The 19619-nt window shown below is 32.9% G+C and overlaps 1 protein-coding gene across 1 annotated transcript in view; it reads right to left on the reverse strand.

The window, feature by feature from the left end:
• Nucleotides 1-11814: 11814 nt before the first annotated feature.
• Cylc2 (cylicin, basic protein of sperm head cytoskeleton 2) overlaps nt 11815-19619 on the reverse strand; it is a 9206-nt gene continuing 1401 nt past the window's right edge. Inside the window, exons 2-4 of the mRNA XM_013023238.1 lie at nt 16382-16422; nt 14051-14172; nt 11815-12648 (exon numbers count right to left, since the gene is read on the reverse strand). Coding sequence (XP_012878692.1) covers nt 11815-12648; nt 14051-14172; nt 16382-16422 — 997 coding nt within the window. The remainder of the gene's footprint in view (nt 12649-14050; nt 14173-16381; nt 16423-19619) is intronic.

A 19619-nucleotide genomic window follows, 5' to 3' on the forward strand; every position in this document is an offset into this window, starting at 1 on the left:
ACTTCTTTTAAAAAATTTTTATTCTCAAGTTGATATACAGAGGGGTACCAGTTATATAAGTAAGGTAGTGGTTACATTTTTTAATGAGCTCTTGCCTAATGCTTAAAACAATTAGACCAGAAAAAATATAAAACAGTAAAGTGACTGGAAGAACAGAGGTAACACATAAACACTTCCTTCATTATCAGCAATTTTTTGTGCATTATTGGTTTCCTCCTGTATTTAGGCCAGTTGGTCCAGATTAATAAGTACTTATTTACCATTGGCCAAAGATATATGTCCTAATGATAATCTTAGTAATCATATCTTTCCATCTTCCCTAGACTCTCATTTTTAAAATAATCCAAACACTGTAAAAGATGTTTCAAATAGATTCAAGCTTTAAGATGTTTATGAAACACAGATAAATCTCTTTTTTCTGGAGGTAAAATGTTTCCCTTTCATTCAATCCAGGAAACTTTACAAAAATTGTAGTACTTAGCAGATGAGTTGTAAATAGAGTAGTACTCAAATTTTAGACTCCTACATAATTGTCCTCACTACTTTTGTTTTTTCAAAATCAGCTTTACTTGGACTCTACATTTTGTAACTCATGGTTTCATCAGGTTTTTAGTATCATTAGAGTACCTGTTATCTCCTTGAGAAAGTAACTTAAATTCGTCTCACCTGAAGGGCCAAAGTTCAATAATAAGCACCTTAACCATCAAACTGGTATGATGTTAGATATGAAGCATTTCATAAAATGCAGGGATTTTGTGTACGCCAGTACTTCCTAAACTTACAATATTAAACTTTTCCAAAAAGGTACAATGAAAAAAAGGATCTTTCTTCCCCCAACAAGCCTTCCCAAGGCCAAAAGAATACAGACAATATTATTCTTGTCCTCACAGTATAAAAATGTAAGCAATAAAATTAAGAATCCAGTAAAACAGTTCAATGTGTGGATAACTTTTATGTTAACTGCCAATCTCCAAAGACATATCATGAGATCTTATTTCTGAGGGCTTACAGAAGATTAACGTTCAGAAAAAATATTATCATCTCATTCTGTTGTTCTGGCTGGTTAACTTTCCAGTTTCAGTATTATTTTCTGATTTACTAAGGGCTTACCTACTATTGGCTGTTTTATAGAAGTCATATTTTATAAGTCCCCACTATCTAAATAGTCATAACTGTTATAATTCCTTAGAGATATTTCATTAAGTTCTGCATCCATGCAGAATAAATGTTAGCCTTCTTGCTATCAGGTTTGCTCATTGCCCTTTATTTTTAGTTTTGGCTTGTTTGCTTGTTTTGCATTTTTTAAGAAGATATCACTGGGGTAATTACTATTTGAGATGCCTCAAGGTGGGGATTGTGATTATATGGAAGCTTTGATCTTCCCTTGACAGCACATGGACCACTGTCCTCATTCCTCCAAAACTCCATACCTTTCTTAGATATGCAGTAGAGGCCAAGATAAATTTCTCTGCTCTTCCCTTCCTTGTTCTCGGGCTTTGGTATACAGATACCAGGGTGAGGTCAAAGTGCAATAGTAAAAGAGAAACCTGGAGTGAACAGCAAAATGTTAAACCATAAGGCAGGTCTGGTCCATTTAAAGGAAGAAAGAAATGAAAGATAGAATAGGTAAAAACCTCAGGCTGGTTCAGCTCTGGAAATGGCTTAGTATGTTTAAGAATGACCTCTGACACAAAGATTGTGATTAAAAAAGTCCCTCACCCTATGGCAGTGGTCACACCCTAGCATCCAGTGCCATGTGCATTCTTAGGAAAAAGTATAGTATGTTACTAAAAGTACAGTAAAAACTATAGTACCATAATGTGCTTGCACACACATACACACATAGAGAAAGGCAAAATTTTATCTCCCAGGAATTTAGAATTGAATGAAGGGACTCAAGTCTTCTATGTCAAATACTTCTGTACCCAGAGGCTGTTTCAAAACAGAAATGGGGGATGCATGACATTTCCAAATTTCCTCAGAAAGACACAAAATCCACCTACTACTTAAAAAATAAAGTAAAAAGAAATTATATAGTCAGAGAAATATAAATTTAAACATTTGTGGAACAGAAGGCAAATAGATGACCCTTGGAATGTATATATGTATCTGGTAAAATGGAAATTTCCATATTTGTTCAATACAGTATGTTCATGCAAACACACTCATGTAAGCCACTAAGCAGAGTTCAATACTTCCTAAGAAGACACATTGTATGTTATGGAGAATGAGAGTAGATATTTATAATAGATAACCCTTTGAGACAAGGAAGTAAGCAACTATGAACTAAACCGTTGTCTTTCTTTAGCAATTCTGGAGTAGAAGCTTTGCCAATACCATAGAATGTTAGATAAAATTGACATAACCGTACATGTGTGCTGGTACACAGAGGCTATAACAAAACTAAGAACTAAGAACAATTGCAAAACAAATGGTAGGATGATTTAAAGCCATAGACTAAAGGTTAGTGGCATATGAGACATAAATTCAGAAATTCAGCACCTGATTCTGATTCAATTAGCTGTACAAACTTCTCATTACTTATCCTTCAAAGTTTCAGTTCAATAGAAATGATTAGATATGATGTATTAGAACTGTTGTACGGACAAAGTGCTGGGTGTCTTTAGCAAATAATGGTAGATGGATGGCAGTTGTTTTTACTGCTGTTGCCTTTTCAGCTTAAAAAGAAAACGAACATGATTGTAACAGTAAAATAATTCTGAAAGTTTGCCTTTACATTTTGTGGTGTGTGTGTGTGTGTGTGTCTGTGTGTGTGTCTGCGTGTGTGTCTGCGTGTGTGTCTGTGTCTGCTGGTCCTGTTGGTTAAACTCGGGGCCCAAACACTGTTCCTGAGCTTTTGTGCTCAAGACTAGCACTCTATTGCTTGAGCCACAGATCCAATTATGGATTTTTATGGTAGGTAATTGGAGACAAGCATCTCATGGACTTTGCTGGCCAGGCTGAATTTGAACTATGATTCTTAGATCTCAGCCTCTTGAGTAGCTAAGACTACAGGCATGAGCCACTGGTGTCTGGCAGATTGCCTCTATTTTTTAAAAGCTGTTTATTGATTCTAAAATAATTTTATATACAAATTCTCAATTGCTACACCAGTAATTTGGTGTAAGACTTGTAACTTCTCGGTCTCCTATAGTGTGATGATTGCTATTTATTTTCTATTATTAATGGTACTTAATTCCTCATTGGAATAAGATTGAATAAGTTGATACTGGTGGCATATATTTAAGTATATCTACAATGAACTTTTTCTCCTAATAATATTTGTGCTTTGAAATGTGAAATGGTTTTTCATGTGAAATATAGTAATACGGGTCTTCTAATGTTTCACATTAAGTTTCATATTAAATGTTTATAGAAGAAATACTTTGTAATTTGATTACCAACTTCAGTTTTTATCAATTTAATACTTAGTGTATTGCATAATAATATGGGGAATTTAAATATTAAAATATTAAATAATCATAGGCTAAATCTTGTTTTCTGTCTGTGTATTATAATTCCCAGTGAAATGCAGTTTGGTGCATGTGAATGGAGAGACTTCATTTATTGCTCTCCTTTTACTAAGTGTAATTATATTAACCATTCAAAAATGGCAAAATTAGAGAAGTCATTCCCCTGTTATAGGTGGGGAATACAAGAATAATGAATAACAAATAAATAATAAATATAGATTCATTAATATCTCAACTACTTCTACAGTTACTAGGACATGCAAAATGGATTTATGGGAAAGTAATGTAAATATTTCTAACTCTAAATGGTTATATATGTGAATCATGTCTATGATGCAAAATCTGTTGTTTCTCCACAAATTTAAGTTCACTACATTAATCTCTGTGGCTCTTTGTGGGTATCTACAGAGAAATGATGCTTGACCCCTGCAGATCCAAATCTGCAGTTTTTCAAGTTTCATTTTAAAAAGCCATGTTTTTTTAATATAGCCTGTGATTGCTTATAATGCTTACTGTGATATAAATAGTACAAAATGTTGGAATATTGTATTATTTATGAAACAATACATAAAATATAGTGCTTTTTAAGGAATAGGCACTTTAATATATATATATATATAATTTATAGTTGCTTGAATCCAGAGATTTAGCCAACCAATTGTACCAGCAAATAACATTCAATAATGCATTGATTTTGATTAACCTTAATGATCAGGAACTATATTCTTGTGATATAATCATGGACCAACATAGACTAATTATTCAATGTGATATACAACATCAGAAGCATAAATGATAAAATGATAGTTATCTCAACAAAATGCATGAGGCATTTGATAAAATTCAATACCCTTTACATTAACATAATTATAGATATTGTAGAATTTATTTTTTATTTTTATTTTGTCGGTCTTGGGGCTTGCCCTGGGCGCTGTCCCTGCGCTCTTCAGCTCAAGGCGAGCGCTCTACCGCTTGAGCCACAGCCCCACTTCTGGTTTTCTGGTGATTTATTGGAGATAGGAGTCTCATGGTCTTTCCTGCCTGGGCTGGCTTTGAACCATGATCCTCAGATCTCAGCCTCCTGAGTAGCTAGGATTACACGCGGGAGCCACCAGCGCCCAGCTGGAATTTATAATAACTGTATTATAGATATTGTCATGACATATTCAATTGTACAAATGAAATTTTATCTTCTATGATCAGGAATAATGCAAGAATTCCCAAACTCAACATATCCACTAAATATAATACAATAAATAAATCCAGAAAAAGACATCAGAATCAGAAAGGAGGAAGTACAATTACCTCTGTTTGTAGATGATATGTTCTAATATGTAAAATATGGAAAGAACAATAAACACAAACACATTTAAAACTAATATACAAATTCAGTAAATTTGCAGAATACAAAAATTGACATATATTTTCACCATATTCCTATATACTTGTAATAAACTGTCCAAAACATAAGGTAGGTTATTTCATTTATAATAGCATCAACATGAATGAAATAGTTAAAGTTATACACTATAAAAGCTAAGGCCTTCTAAGTTATTCAATACATTATACAACAAGTAAATAGTACATTGTGTGTTCATGAATCAGAAGAGCTTATATCGTTAAAATATCCATGCTAACTAAACTGATCAACAGATCAATCTAATTTTTTTTTACAATTTCAATGATAATTTATAGAAGTGAAAAATATCTGTAATTTAAACAAAAATACAAAATACCATGAATATCCAAAGTAATTTACAGAAAGAAACACACTACAAACAAAATAAAATTAAAGCTGTATTGTATTTGGATAAAAGAAGATATAAAGTTTAACACAATAAAACAGAATAGAATTTCCGGAAACAGAAATTCTATACATATGTAGTCAAATAATACTCAATAAGGGTTTCATGAAAAAAACTCAGTAATATAATTCACACAATTATACCTAGAAGTGCTCGTGGCAATAAATAACATATGCATAAGCACTGATTACTTGTCTGTGACACTAAAAGTACAAGCTGTAAAAGGGAATATAAACAATTGGATTTTCACCTAACTAAAAATGTTCTACACAGTAAAGAAAATATTAAAATGAAACATCAAATTACAGATTGGGTGAACATGTGTATAATTAATTCATTTTAATGGAAGTGTTAATAAGCACCTAACATATGCTATAATATGAGAACATCTTAGGACACATCATTGGAATAGAGTTTGAAACAATGAAGGAAATGGATAATAAATGTAAATTAAAAAAGATGAACAATGATGTAGAGGAATTATATCATGCTTTGTACTTAATATAGATGGATATCCAAAATCCTAGGAGATTTTTTTATAATGCTAAGTGTCTAGGATAGATCTTGGACTATTTCTAAGTATATAATATTGAAATAACTTGTTTTTACCTTGTGTAATCACAGATGGAATGCCTTGTATTGAATATAAAGTATAATAACAACTGATTTGCTTTTAAAATTTATATAATAGTGGTTTTCATAGGATCATAAGAATATGATGATACCTAGTATTTCACATAATTTCAGTGTACATTTCACAATAGACAAAATGCAATGCTGATTTTCTCTTACATTTTAGCATCTTATAATTGGATATTAACAATATTGTATTAGCCTTGTCAAAACGATACACAAAGAAAAGAATATAAAACAGAAATACCTTGCAAATAGAAATACTAATTTAGATGATGAACTAAATTTAAGGGTAACTTATAGAATTTTACATAACAAAAGAAAAAATTCATGCCTTAATGTACTATGTATTTTTCTATATAAGTAATGTAGAGGTTTTAAGCACTTCCTATGGGATATATAAAAGTTTAATTTCAAGGTAGTGCCTATGTTATGATTTTTCTTCTGTGATTTTAGTTACATTTTAAAATCTTTATTCATCACTGCAAATAGAGTGATTGAGTCTTATGTTCACAGATCAACAAATCAATAAAGCAGTAAATCTTTAATATCTGTATTTTATTTTTAGTGTTCTAAGTTTGACTCAAGGGAAAGTTAGTCATCAAAAGAGGAAAACTATCTTCCACATACAAATTTCAGGATGAATAGCTTATGCTGGGAATTGATAGCTGCTAAAAATGTGTACTTTCAAGTAGATGATAGAATTATTGGGAAGCAGGTTGTCCTAAACAGAGTTCTTCACCTTTAATTCATCTCTAACCCTGTTTCATGTCCCCTTTTGGCTTTGGCTCTATTTATCATGCTCAGAATGGTGGTGGCAAGTCAGAGAAAAACCAACCGCCTCTATTGGTTATTATAGATGAATAAAAGGATGGTAGAACTCTGATACATGATTAAAATTATAAAACCAAATATTCCTTAATCATTGGAAGAATTATAATTTGGAGTCATTCTTCACTGTTTAATTATCAAAGGTTCATTGTAGTCCACAAAGATTCACGTATCATGAGTTGCAATTTTAATTACCTCTTGTAATTATTCTCCTATATTTGTATTGGCCAGAATTCAGAATCCATTTTTTTAAATTTTTGTTAATATTTTTATATTTAAGTAGTTGTATACAAGTTCATGAATACAATGCATCTTGCTCAACATCATACCTTTCAAAATTCCCATTCCAACCCTTCCCTAGCTTTTCTTTTTGCTATTTAACAAAGCAATTTATGTATATAATGTATCTTGATCTGTGTCATCCCTTTAACAACTTCAGCCTCCTTTGATCTGCCCTTTGTCTCACTAAGAGTAAATACTTGGCCATTAGCAGCATCTGTCTTAGCTATACAAATAATTCATAACATGTCATATACTATTTCATTAAACTAACATTTCAACTTTATCATTTTTTATTTTAAAATCTTGTCACTTTAACAATGATAATATTCATATTATAAGACATCATTATAAAAAACCCTTTCATGAAACTTAATGTGTAATTTTGAGTTTAATTTATAACATATCCATGGGCCTAACCGAAAAAGTAACTACAATACCAGGGAAGCTGGGAAATATGTAAAGCTACCAACAAAACCATGTTCATTACAGCATTACTTACAATAGCCAAGATACAGAATCGGCCCAGATGCTCCTCAAGGGACAAATGAATCAAGAAACTGTGATATATAAATACACAATAAAGTTCTACTCATCCATCAGAAAGAATGATATTGCACCATTCATTTGGAAATTTAAAGATTTGGGGAAAAAATTACATTAAATGAAGTAAGCCAGACTTAGGGAAACACAGGATGCATGGTTTCCCTCATTTGTGGTAGCTAGAATATGCCTATAAATTTTTAAGTAAACACACTGGATGGTAAGAAAGGAGTTAAAAGGAATTAATAATTTTAATAGACTCTATGGAGAGTACAAATAGTATAATTCTTTAAAAAGACTAAAAAGTCACTCCGGACCCAGTGGCTCATGCCTGTAATCCTAGCTACTCAGAAGGCTGAGATCAGAGGATTGCAGTTCCAAGCCAACCCAGGCAGAAACATCCCCTGTGAGACTCTTATCTCCAATTAACCACTCAAAAACCAGAAGCGGCACTGTTGCTTTAGCCTTGGCACAATGAGGCTCAGGGACTGCACTCAGGCCCAGAATTCAAGCCCCACAACTGACCAAAAAAAAAAGAAAAAAAAAGACAAAGTTAAAGCTCAACAAAATAAGTACTAGGAAATGGGTTATAGAAATTGAGAAGGGTGGGGGCAAGGGGAGAGGTATGGAAGAGCAAGAACTCAAGGTTAAGGGGTGGGTTGAAGTGAAGATGTTGACATGGTGATCCAGACTGAAATGCATTGTACCCATAACCTGCTTTGTTGAATTGCAAAACATTCAATGCATAGCCTAAAATAAAGAAGAGGGAGGAGGTGGTGTGGGAGGGATGGGCCAGAATGTGGAAAGAGTGACAGGGATCAAGATGTACTGCATTCATAAACTGCTTTGGTGAATGGCAACACCTTTGTATTACTCCAAAGATAATAAAAATATTCAAAAAATCCAAGAGAATCGAACAGTTCTCAAGGTCATTAATGCTTTAAAACAATTCATAAAAATATTCTGTATGATTTCCTTAGTAAGACGTTAAAACTCCTTATTTCATTTACATTTTAGTCCATCCAGGTCCTAATTTATATAAATTTATGTAAGTAAATGTAACATGTAAAATAAAATAAAAATACTACAGTGGAATTTGAATAAGCATAATTTGTATGCTCTCATACTCTTTCTTCTTTGAAATAAATTAGCTCTGCTTGTATACAAGCTCTTATATGAGTAAATGTGTATATTTAATATATATCATGTTTGTATGTATATATATAATCTATATCTCTCTATATGTAAATCTCTCTATGTATATACCCATTTTAGATTACAAAATATAGCTTTGAAAAGAATTCTAAGACCTGTGCTATAGGTTATAGATTGTTTGGCAAGTAGTACAATTTTAGGCAATCACAGGAATATTTATGGACGAGTTTAATGTCTGGTATAAAAAAGAAGAAATAAACAGCTAACTGCAAAAGCTTAAAATTTTTTACATTGTCTTCTGAACTATTCAAAAGCTAAAATCCTTAATTGCTCTTATGTAGAAGGGTAAAAATTAATTTTACTTACTTATGAGTCTATAAATAGGCAGACTATGAAATTAGATACTTAAATGTATCAATCTAAATTTATCATTTGAGATGGAATTTAACTCTATTGGATATGAACTTTGTAGGCCCAGCTTCTTCAATTGCCTTTTCTAAGTTCAAAATACAGTCTAAATAAAGATGGATGTCATTGTAGAGAAAGAAAAATAATTACCTTCATGTCAAGGAACAGCTTTGCCCTCCCTCTTCTCTTCTCTCCTTAAAATAAGACAAATCAAGGATATCATTATAAAATGTCTTTATTGGCAGTCTTGTGGTTTGTTCTTAGAGCCTAGCACTCTACTTCAGAAACATGGCTTTGGCCATTGTTTCCTTAGGATATTTTTCAAGGAGTGCTTCATCAATTGTTTTTGGATTTGTCCTACAAAGCAGTCCTCCCTCCTGTCTCCTCCATAACTAGGATTACAGGCATGCACTAACCATTCTGGGCCATGAACTTTCTGCAATTCACGTATAAATGACAAATTATAGGTTGACAAATAATTGAAAAGTTATTCATAAAAATAGAAATTAAGTGCTAATAAGCATCTAAAATGATTCATGAAGTAGTTGGTTTTCTTTTTAATAACTGTATATTTATTATGTGAATTAAGTAAGAATTCTGAGGAATAATTGTGGGAAAATTGCTTGCAGAATATTAATAAGAACAAACTTTCCATGGGACCAAAGGAAATTAATAAATGGGCAGAGGAGCTAAATAGCTCTTCTCTGAAGACATAAAGTGGGGGCTAGGAAGGTAGCTCAGGGGTAGAGTGCTTGCCTTGCATGCATGAAACCCTGGGTTCAATTCCTCAGCACCACATAAACAGAAAAAGCCGGAAGTGGCGCTGTGGCTCAAGTGGTAGAGCTCTAGCCTTGAGCACAGAGAGGCTCAGGGACAGTGCCCAGGCCCTGAGTTCAAGCCCCAGAACTGGCAAAAAAAGAAAAAAGAAAAGAAAAGAAAGAAAAAGAAGACATAAAGTGGCCAATACACATATGAAGAAATACGCAAAACCTTTAGCTACAAAGCAAATGCAAATCAAAACAGTGAAAAATTTATCTTATCCAGTAATCACAGCCAACATCAAGAATATTATCAACAAGGAATGCTGGTGTGGATATGCGTGAAAGGATGCTTATTATATTTTTGATAGAAAGGTAAATTAGTACAAACATTACATCAGGCAGTGTGAAAATTCCACAAAGAATTATAAATAGAACTACCTTATTACCTAGTAATAATCCTACTGAGAATTTATCCAAATATTAAAAATCAGAATCCAGTAGAGACATCTGCATACATATGATCATTGCTGCAGTACTCATCAGAATACACACACACACACACACACACACACACACACACACACACACAAACTAAGAGATGCCCTACAATTGAAACATGAGTCAAGAAAATTGGTATGTAAATTGGATTTAATATATAAATTCAATTCTATTGTATAGAATTATACATGAATTACAAATTGAATATAAATTGTAAATTGAGTGGTTATTATAAATATAATTCCATCAGAAATTTTAATTTATTCATTCTTCAGGAGTAATAGTATTATGTCACTTTCAGGGAAATTCTGGGCCTTAGACGATTATATTAAATAAGTCAGGCTCAGAGAGACAAAAGGTATATATTTTCTCCTATATGAAGAAGGGACATATAAAATCCCTTCATTTGGAAACACACTTATGCACAATTATTGTGAGTTTTCATTTTTTAATTTTTATTCTTCCTAAAGTGTAGAGAATGTAGTTACTTTTCCTAATAAACATATTCACAATCTCTTTTTAGAAGTGTTTATCATAAGATAGTATATTCTGCAGCCAAAATAGTTTCCTATTTCTTTATCTTTTAATGGACATCATTTAGGGCTTAATTTACTTAATGATCTCTCTGTAGTCAAACATTTTTTGTTATGAGTTTGCCTAAACTTGATAAAAATTTGAACAATTATTTTAATTAGTCAATTACAGAGCAATTATCAGAATAGTAAGCATCAATTAAATTTTGTAATGGATTCATATTTTATTTTATTCATTCCATTTGGCTTAAAATAAGACAAAACTAACTTACCAAGTATGTTCATCTTGATTTGTAAGCCAGACATTTTGTGGTTCTTTAAATCTTGTGGACTCAAGGAAAGAAAGCAATTCCTTTTTCTTTCTTTTCCTTTTCTAGTCTTTTTCCTCCCTTCCTTCCTTCTTCCCTCCTTTCCTTCTTTCTTTCCTTCCTTCCTTCCATCTTCCTTCCTCCCTTTCTTTTTTTTTTCCCCAAAAGTTATCTTTATTATTCACTTTAGATTTTCTGAAAGCGGTTCCATGACTCCTGTTCTTCTTTGCTTAAGTTTGCGGATGCAGCTTGAAGATTTTTTTTTTTAAATTTTAGAGATTCAGCATCTGCTTCCTGGATTTTCAAAGTTCTTACTGAACATCATTTTCTTTGAACGTTACTTTTGTATCCATATGTTTAATTTCATTATGTCCTACACAGTTATTTGAATATTCTTTAATCTTTAGAGATCTTATACTGCATCTGAAAATTTATTCCAGATATTTCAATGGATATTCCTTTAATTTTCTCAAGATCTTTCTTGTGTGTTAAAATGTTTTAGAATACGTCTTGTTGTTAAAAAATATCTGATCCTTCTTTTATAGTGTGATTCAATTTCGCTTTCCTATTCCTCTTTTGTCCAAGGTCTATTTGCCTTTCTTTCCACCCTTCTTGGACTCAGCAGATTCGGTGTCACTGTCTTTCTTGGGGTGTTTCTTGCCTTCTTTCTTGCTGCCTTTCCTGTTTTCTTTCTTGCTGTCTTTCTTGATGACATCCTTTGACTCATTGTCTCCACTCCCTCTCTTCTTTTCATCCTTTTTATGTTTTTTGTCCTTTAGATCTTTCTTACCCTTTTTATCACCTCCCTTTTCTCCTTCAGACTCTGTGTTTCTCTCTTTGCTCTTCTTCCCACCTTTGGCATTTTTCTGGGAGCCCTTCTTCAAGGCGGCCTTCTCGTCCTCGGAGCCTGTCGTGGACTCTTTGCTCTTTGCATCCTTCTTGTCTTTCTTGGCGCCCTTCTTCAAGGCAGCTTTTTCGTCCTCGGAGCCTGTCGTGGAGTCTTTGCCCTTTGCATCCTTTTTGGCCTTCTTGGCGCCCTTCTTTACGGCAGCTTTGTCATCTTCGGATCCTGTCGTGGAGTCTTTGCCATTTGCATCCTTTTTCACTTTCTTGGAGCCCTTCTTTACGGCAGCCTTCTCATCTTCAGAGCCTGTGGATGAATCTCTGCCCTTCTTTAGTTCTGCCGTCTTCACTTTGGGCTCTGATTCGGAATCGGATTTCCCTTTCTGTGCTTTCTTGTTGACTACTGGAGAGAAAGATGTTTTTGAATCTTTAGAATCACCCATGGAGGACTGAGATGGTTTCTGGGGAGGCCTCCTCCTGGCAGCTAAATAAACAGATGGTCTTTCGGAAATTCTCATTAAAGAACGGTGCATCCATAAGGGTGGTCTATGCATTCCCAATCTTCCTTCATCAATTACCTGAAATGTTTGTCAAACTAATGATGAGAAAATTGTTTTAAATAATCTTTCCTAACACACAACAAATTGACTTTAGCCCTTCACATAGACTAGATTTTTAAGAAAAGGTGGATAATTTATATCATTTATATATGCTTATTTTTTAAAATTGAGCATTGTTAAACTAATAGATGCATCCTTTGGTACCTATATTCAATTTAGAGAATTACCAAATTTCCTAAAAGTTCTATGTTAAAATTGTTAAAGATTCTCATGGTGTCATGACTTATCAAAATCTCTCCATGTTCGAGAGGCTATTCTGTTTTTTTTTTACCCTGCTACTGATAAATCTTGAAATGTCTAGTTTTTTCCTTTATTTCTAAAGTAATTCATAAATTAATTATGTTCAAAGACTTAGCAGTTTCAGTTTAAGACATATTCTGATCTGTATTCTCATTTTTAACTTGTCTGGAAATTAGGGTTACACCTGTAGTTACATGAAAAAGTTTGCAATTCCTTCTGTTTGATTAGTTATAAATCATATATCACGATGTGGATAATTGAAATTAGAAATATGTATTTTTCAAAGCTTGGGATGACACAGTTTTTCATCTTTTAACTAATTATTTGCAAAAATCAAATGATCAAAATAGCTAATTTTACTACAAGTGTCAAAAATACAAAGATAAATAATTAGAAAGGAAAAGAATACTAATCACCAGTGTTTGGATTAATTTCCTAAAATAAAAAATAATTGGTGATGCTTTTAAGTAGGGGAGGACATATCTTTATACATCTTTTCCATGATATCTCAGGAACTACTGAGAAATTGTTTTTATTCCGCTTTTCAGACTCCTGAATTCCAATATTATGGGAGGTAATCTACAAGCCACAATACAACTAGATAACTTCACTAAGGGAGTTTCTGTCTCTGGTGAACTATTCCTGAATATTCATATAAACTGTAAGTTAGAGTATTCAGTTCCCATGGTTCTTAAACACCTTTTTATACAATGCAAGGCTGCTGAACATAGTTAACATGAGAAAAGCGATACAAAGAAATGCAAACAAAATGGATACAGTTTCTTCCAATTAGTAGCATTAGAATTATTTTTTAATTGTTTTTAAATATCCTGGCTAAGGGAGCAGCCATATGTGATCTTTACTTAAATTGAAATGTTTCTGATATGTAAACTTTAACTCTTCCTTTGTAGTAGGCTGGTTTCCAGTGTTGATAGTCTCTTTGACATGCAGATGCCTATCCTCTATTCACCAACACTGAAACCTTACTAAGCTCTGATTTAGACTTAGATACTTAGATAGTTCGATACTTTATACTTAGATTTGCACATGATTTCATAGGCTCATTGCTAGTAAGAAATTAAACTAGTATTAGTAGGCAAATAATGTTTTCAACACTTACAGGAGCTGGACTGTCACTTTGTTGGGAAGGTATTGATCTCTTTTTTTTTCCTGGGCGAGGTGGTTTGGGAAATGCCAAGGCAAAATGTTGTTGATTCCATGATTTTTTACTTAATTCACTGACTGAAATGTGGGAGATAAAATGTGCTTTCGGTAAATAGAAGTTTATCAAAGTTGAAAATGCCAGTAAGTATAATACATATCATGCACATAAGTTATTCGAATTACAGCTTAATTTACATACTAATGTTAAAGATTCTGTGTGATAAGCATAACAAAAGAAAAATTATTTTTTATAAAATTTGACAAACTTATATAGTCATCATAAAACTAATGTAATCCGTAATACAAATGTGAAGAAATATTAGTCCTACTTCCTTTTATGACTCTCTCTTCCAGTCTAGAGTGTACTATATGTTCTTTTGGTTAGAACACAAAATATGTTAACTTCTTTTGTATTTCTCAAATTGCTTCAAATTGCCTAGCACAAAATAGTGAGTAATATGTGATTGAATCTAAGTACTGTGACATTTAGTTAACATTTGTTTTCCATGCTATAAAGGTGTAAATCCTGTATACACAGGAACCGCATTTTTACTGGTGACATGCTATAAAAATCATTGATTCCATCTTAACCCAGCAAGAATGGCCATCATCAAGAAAACCAACCGTAACAAATGCTGGCAAGAATGAAGAGAAAGATAGGCTCATATATATCGGTGAGAATATAAACTAGTACTACTAGTATGAATATTCTTCAAAAGACTAAGCATAAAGTTACCCTGTAATCCAGTGATACCACTTGTGGCCCTTTATGCAAATGATTCCACATCAGTATACAACAAAAGGTCCTACACACCCAAGTTCATCATAACACAGTTAACAATGGCCAGGTTATTTGCAATGTGTATGTATATGCATGTGTATATATGTGTATATACACAAATACATGTATATATATATAATATGTCTGTAAGTGTACAATGGAATTGTATGCAATCATCAGAAAGAATGAAATGAAATTTGATCATTTGCAGGAAAATGGATAGTTCTGAAAAATAACATATACTGAGTGAACTAAGCCAGACACAGGAAACCAAGGGTATATATTCTCTTGCAAAAGTGGATTTCAGTCCCCAAATGCAACCCCCATAGAATAACACAGAGAGTTATATGCTTATATATGTATATATATGAATATATATGTGTGTGTATTATATATGTGTGGTTTAGTTGACTTTTGTGTATATACACAGGAGTAAAATTTTATGGAGTAAGCTTTTTGACCAATTATTGAAAGTTTCAAAAACTGAATGTCAGATTTTAAGAAGGACTAGAGAGACAGAGAGGGAGAATACATGAATGGAAAAAGAAACAGGAGACAAATATAATAAGAGTAATCAGTGTACATTTATAATAAAGGAAGTAGAAAATGTGAAATTAATCTGGGGGGAAGGGGCAGGTAGGATGGAGGAAAATAATGGAAGGGGTGACTGATCAAGAGTCACTGAGCACTTTCAGGAACACATTAATTTGTAAGCTCCTTGTATAACCTCTTGAAGTTCAGAAAAAAACATAAAAAGTAAGGAATTATAAAAGAAAAACAAGCCCATTTAAAAAGTATTAAAATGATTAAAATTCAAGTAAGTATTAATGCCAAGGGTATTTGCGAGTAAATGTAAAAGAAAGAAAAAAGAAGTTGACAAAACATCTATAGAATGGTGACCATAAGGATGTAGTTACTTTGGAAAAAGTTACCTGACCCCCCCACCCCCAAAATCAAAACGCTATTTATGTTAGGAACAAGGCAATAGAGAAAGCTATGATTTGTTCAAGAGAATATACTTTACTTATGAATCTCCTAAATACAATATTGAAACAGTATAAACAACTTACAGAATGAAAAAATAATAACACTTACATAATAAAATTTATAGCTGTAAATAAAAATTTACAACTTAAATTCTTTAAGCTCAATATATGAGGGAAAAGCATTTGTTCACCAAAATATTTGGCTTATCTTTTAAGGAAATGTTGCTGCCAGTTATATTGGATGCATCTACCCAAAATCCAGTATGAGAAGTGGGGTGAGAGGCTGTGTATCAAGTTTCTACACTGTTTGAAATAGAAGAACAATCTGTATGTTACTGAATCTATTTGCTTAATTTTACTTAGATTTAAAACCAAAAGTATATAGATATAGAAAATATTCACTGAATCCAGAAGAAAAGATCTTTTGGAAGGAAAATATCTACCATGCAGTGTATTCCATGACCACTAATAATTCTGAAAGTCACTATTCATGTTTTAACATAAATATTAAACATCTCACCTGGAATATAATTATCATATGATCCAAAGTTTACTTTTTGGCTATTAAAATAAAAGAAGAAAAGTTTAGAATATTTTATACAATTCAGTTTGTTTAATGACCATTGTTATATATAAGCAGTTATAACAAGTAGCTATTTTACATTCTCCAATTTCCATTATTATACAAAATAATATTAACTCTAGGATAGTAGAAATGAATAAATATGTGTCCAAACATCACATCTGAAATATATTTGTGTTCCTGTAAGAAAATTAAAATTATTCGCAGGGAAATAACAGAACACACACAACACACACACACAACACACACACGTACACAGTGTGTGTCCATCTATATGGAAGTTCACAAATACTTGGATAAAATGTTTACTCTAGTTTTATTTCAATAATCCAATAACTTATTTAACTGTCCAACACAAAATTACGTAGGGAGAGGTACTTGGAAATCTACAAAAATGAGTTTCTGACAGCTACAACATGATAACATGGATACACCAGATATATTCTACTGAAAAAAATATCAAAAGATATGAGACTATACCATAGTGTTTCTCTTTGCATCTCAGGACTGTCTGTATTAGCAGACATTTGTGGGGAGGAAGCAATATGTATTATTGAGTGGGATTTAACGTAGTGAAACTTCCTGCTGGGCTCAAAAACGTCTATATATTTAGAATTAATCAAAAAATCAATGAAATTTGGCTTTCTTGCATTTTACAGAGATTTTTATATTAGCTCAAAATATTAATAAAATGAGTACTTTTAAGTATCCAGGTCTGCTTGTGAGAACATCTTTTGTCTTGCCTCCCTGGGTAAGTCATATCCTTTTAGAATCAGATCCATTTGGATTCAATTTATGATATTTCTTTGAGTAAATAAACTATTTAAAGTTATAAACTCGGGCTGGGAAGGTGGCTCAGTGGTAGAGTGCTTGCCTTGCATGCCTGAGGCCCTGGATTCGATTCCCCAGCACCACATCAGCAAAAAGAAAAAAAACGGAAGTGGCGCTATGGCTCAAGTGGTAGAGTGCTAGCCTTGAGCTGAAGAGCTGAGGGCCAGCGCCCAGGCCCAGAGTTCAGGCCCCACAACCGGACCCCCCCCCCAAAAAAGTTATAAACTCAGTGCGTCTTACAACCTTGTTTTGGAAAAAAGTGGATGAGCATGTGAATATATATGCATTTCCATTAGTTTAAATTAAGCTTCTTAAGGCTAAGAAAGTTCTAATTTAATGACTTTCATGCAACTATTAAGTCAGGTTTGGTTCTGTTTTAATATGACTAGTGCTTTTATTAAGGTCTCTGGTCTCACTTTCTCCCGACAGCCCGCCCCCATCAGTCTTTGTCTGTCTATATCATTTCTTCATATTACTAAAAATAAAATGGATAAAGTCATCTATTTGCCTTAACTCGAAGCATATATGATCAGTCTTTTCCAAAACATTCTCAGTACCTGAGATTTTTTAATATAAAGATGGTTTCTAATTGTTAGCAATGAGGATTGTAATGTGCTCATGATTTAGAAAAGGAAATGGGATTTAGAGATAGTTATTTGCCAGTTCGGGCTCTCAAATTCAGGACCTTTCTCTCTTCCTTGACTTTTTCACTCAAGGCCTGAACTCTACCATTTGAGTTTCTCATATTTGTGCACTCTGGTTGCTTTGAATTGTAAACCTCAGATTTCAGCCTCACAAGTAACTAGGATTACAAACATGAACCACCAACACCACATAAAATTCTGAAAAAATAATTCAGGTTCCCAATGTAGGACATATCGGGACTTTATTTTTTTCAAAGAAATGTACATGTCTACAGTACTGACAGAGGAGGTTATTTTTAAGGCATACATATTTAACCAACTTTGTACTTTCTTTCAGTCTTGAAAAAATTCAATCTGTATAAAAATGCATGTACTTTTTTCTTGCTGTTTTTAGACTGGACATGTATTAAAAATATGCAGTAAAGTCAAAGGCCAAAGATTTTAAGCAATATGATATTTCTCAGTTTTATGGGAATTGTCACCAGACAGTTCTATTTGTGAGCCTATTCCTAGATAATCCTGCCATCATGCTTGAAGTCTGTAGGTTTTGCATTAGTGGTAGAGGAAATAAGACCATGAATGACTTAGTGGAAAATTTTCCAATTACTAAATGTTGCCTGAGTCAATCCTGCTCAAGGTGTAGTTTATAAGATCAAAGCCAGTGCTTGTTTTCTTGCTGAAGGTTGGTTCTATGGGAGGTGAGGTTTTCTTTTCCTGATAATTTCTCATCATGTTATTTTAAACCCTTTACCCATGAAACATTTTGCAATGTTTGAAAATATTTTGGTTATCATAATTATAGAGGAGTGTGAGATGATGGATGCTGCTAAATGTCTGAACTGTACAGAATACTGAAATCCTGCACTCTAAACGCCACAGGAACAAAGGTAGAGCAGGTCAACCTGTCATTAGTGCCAGGGTTAACAAACCCTCTTATAAACGATGGGAAGTCTCCATTCTAACACAGTTAACAGAAGGCACCTTAGAGAGGGAAATATGTAGTGTTTACAGTGTAGATGAGCACTGATGGTATTTATATGGATTTTATTTACCCTCCCTGATTTCAAATCTTTTAGCCCTTTTAACTGTTGAAACACTAAAAATGAAAGTGCTGATTTGATGACTACAACCTGAGTTCAGAAACAAAGGCAAGTAAAGGTAAAACTATCAAAGGAGGACTGGATGAATTCAAACAGTAAATGAGAAGAGGCAAAGATATAAAATAAGACAATAGAGAAAAGACCAGCATCTCAAATTTCCTGTGACAAATAGATTGGGAGTTGCCACTGAAGTTGAATGAAATATGTTAATTTGTTGCTGGATTTTGATTTCTTTGGTTAATAGCAATGTCATTGGATTATGACTTCTACCATATTTTCTTTCTCCAATAACAAAAGAGTCTAGGTATTACACAAAATAATCACCATAAACAAAGTTATAAAAACAAATGTAGTTAATCATTATGGAGAATTTCTTAAAAAATCATACATTGTTCAAGATAGCAATACAGAAATCCCATTGATACTGTATGATGCTTAAGCCTTTCTTCCTTTCCTTCTTTCTTCCTTTCTTCCTTTCCTTCTTTCTTCCTTTCCTTCTTTCTTCCTTCCTTCCTTCCTTCCTTTCTTCCTTCCTTCCTTCCTTCCTTCCTTCCTTTCTTCCTTCCTTCCTTCCTTCCTTCCTTCCTTCCTTCCTTTCTT

Source organism: Dipodomys ordii, unplaced genomic scaffold, assembly GCF_000151885.1.
Source record: "Dipodomys ordii isolate 6190 unplaced genomic scaffold, Dord_2.0 Scaffold67, whole genome shotgun sequence".
Lineage (NCBI taxonomy): Eukaryota > Metazoa > Chordata > Mammalia > Rodentia > Heteromyidae > Dipodomys > Dipodomys ordii.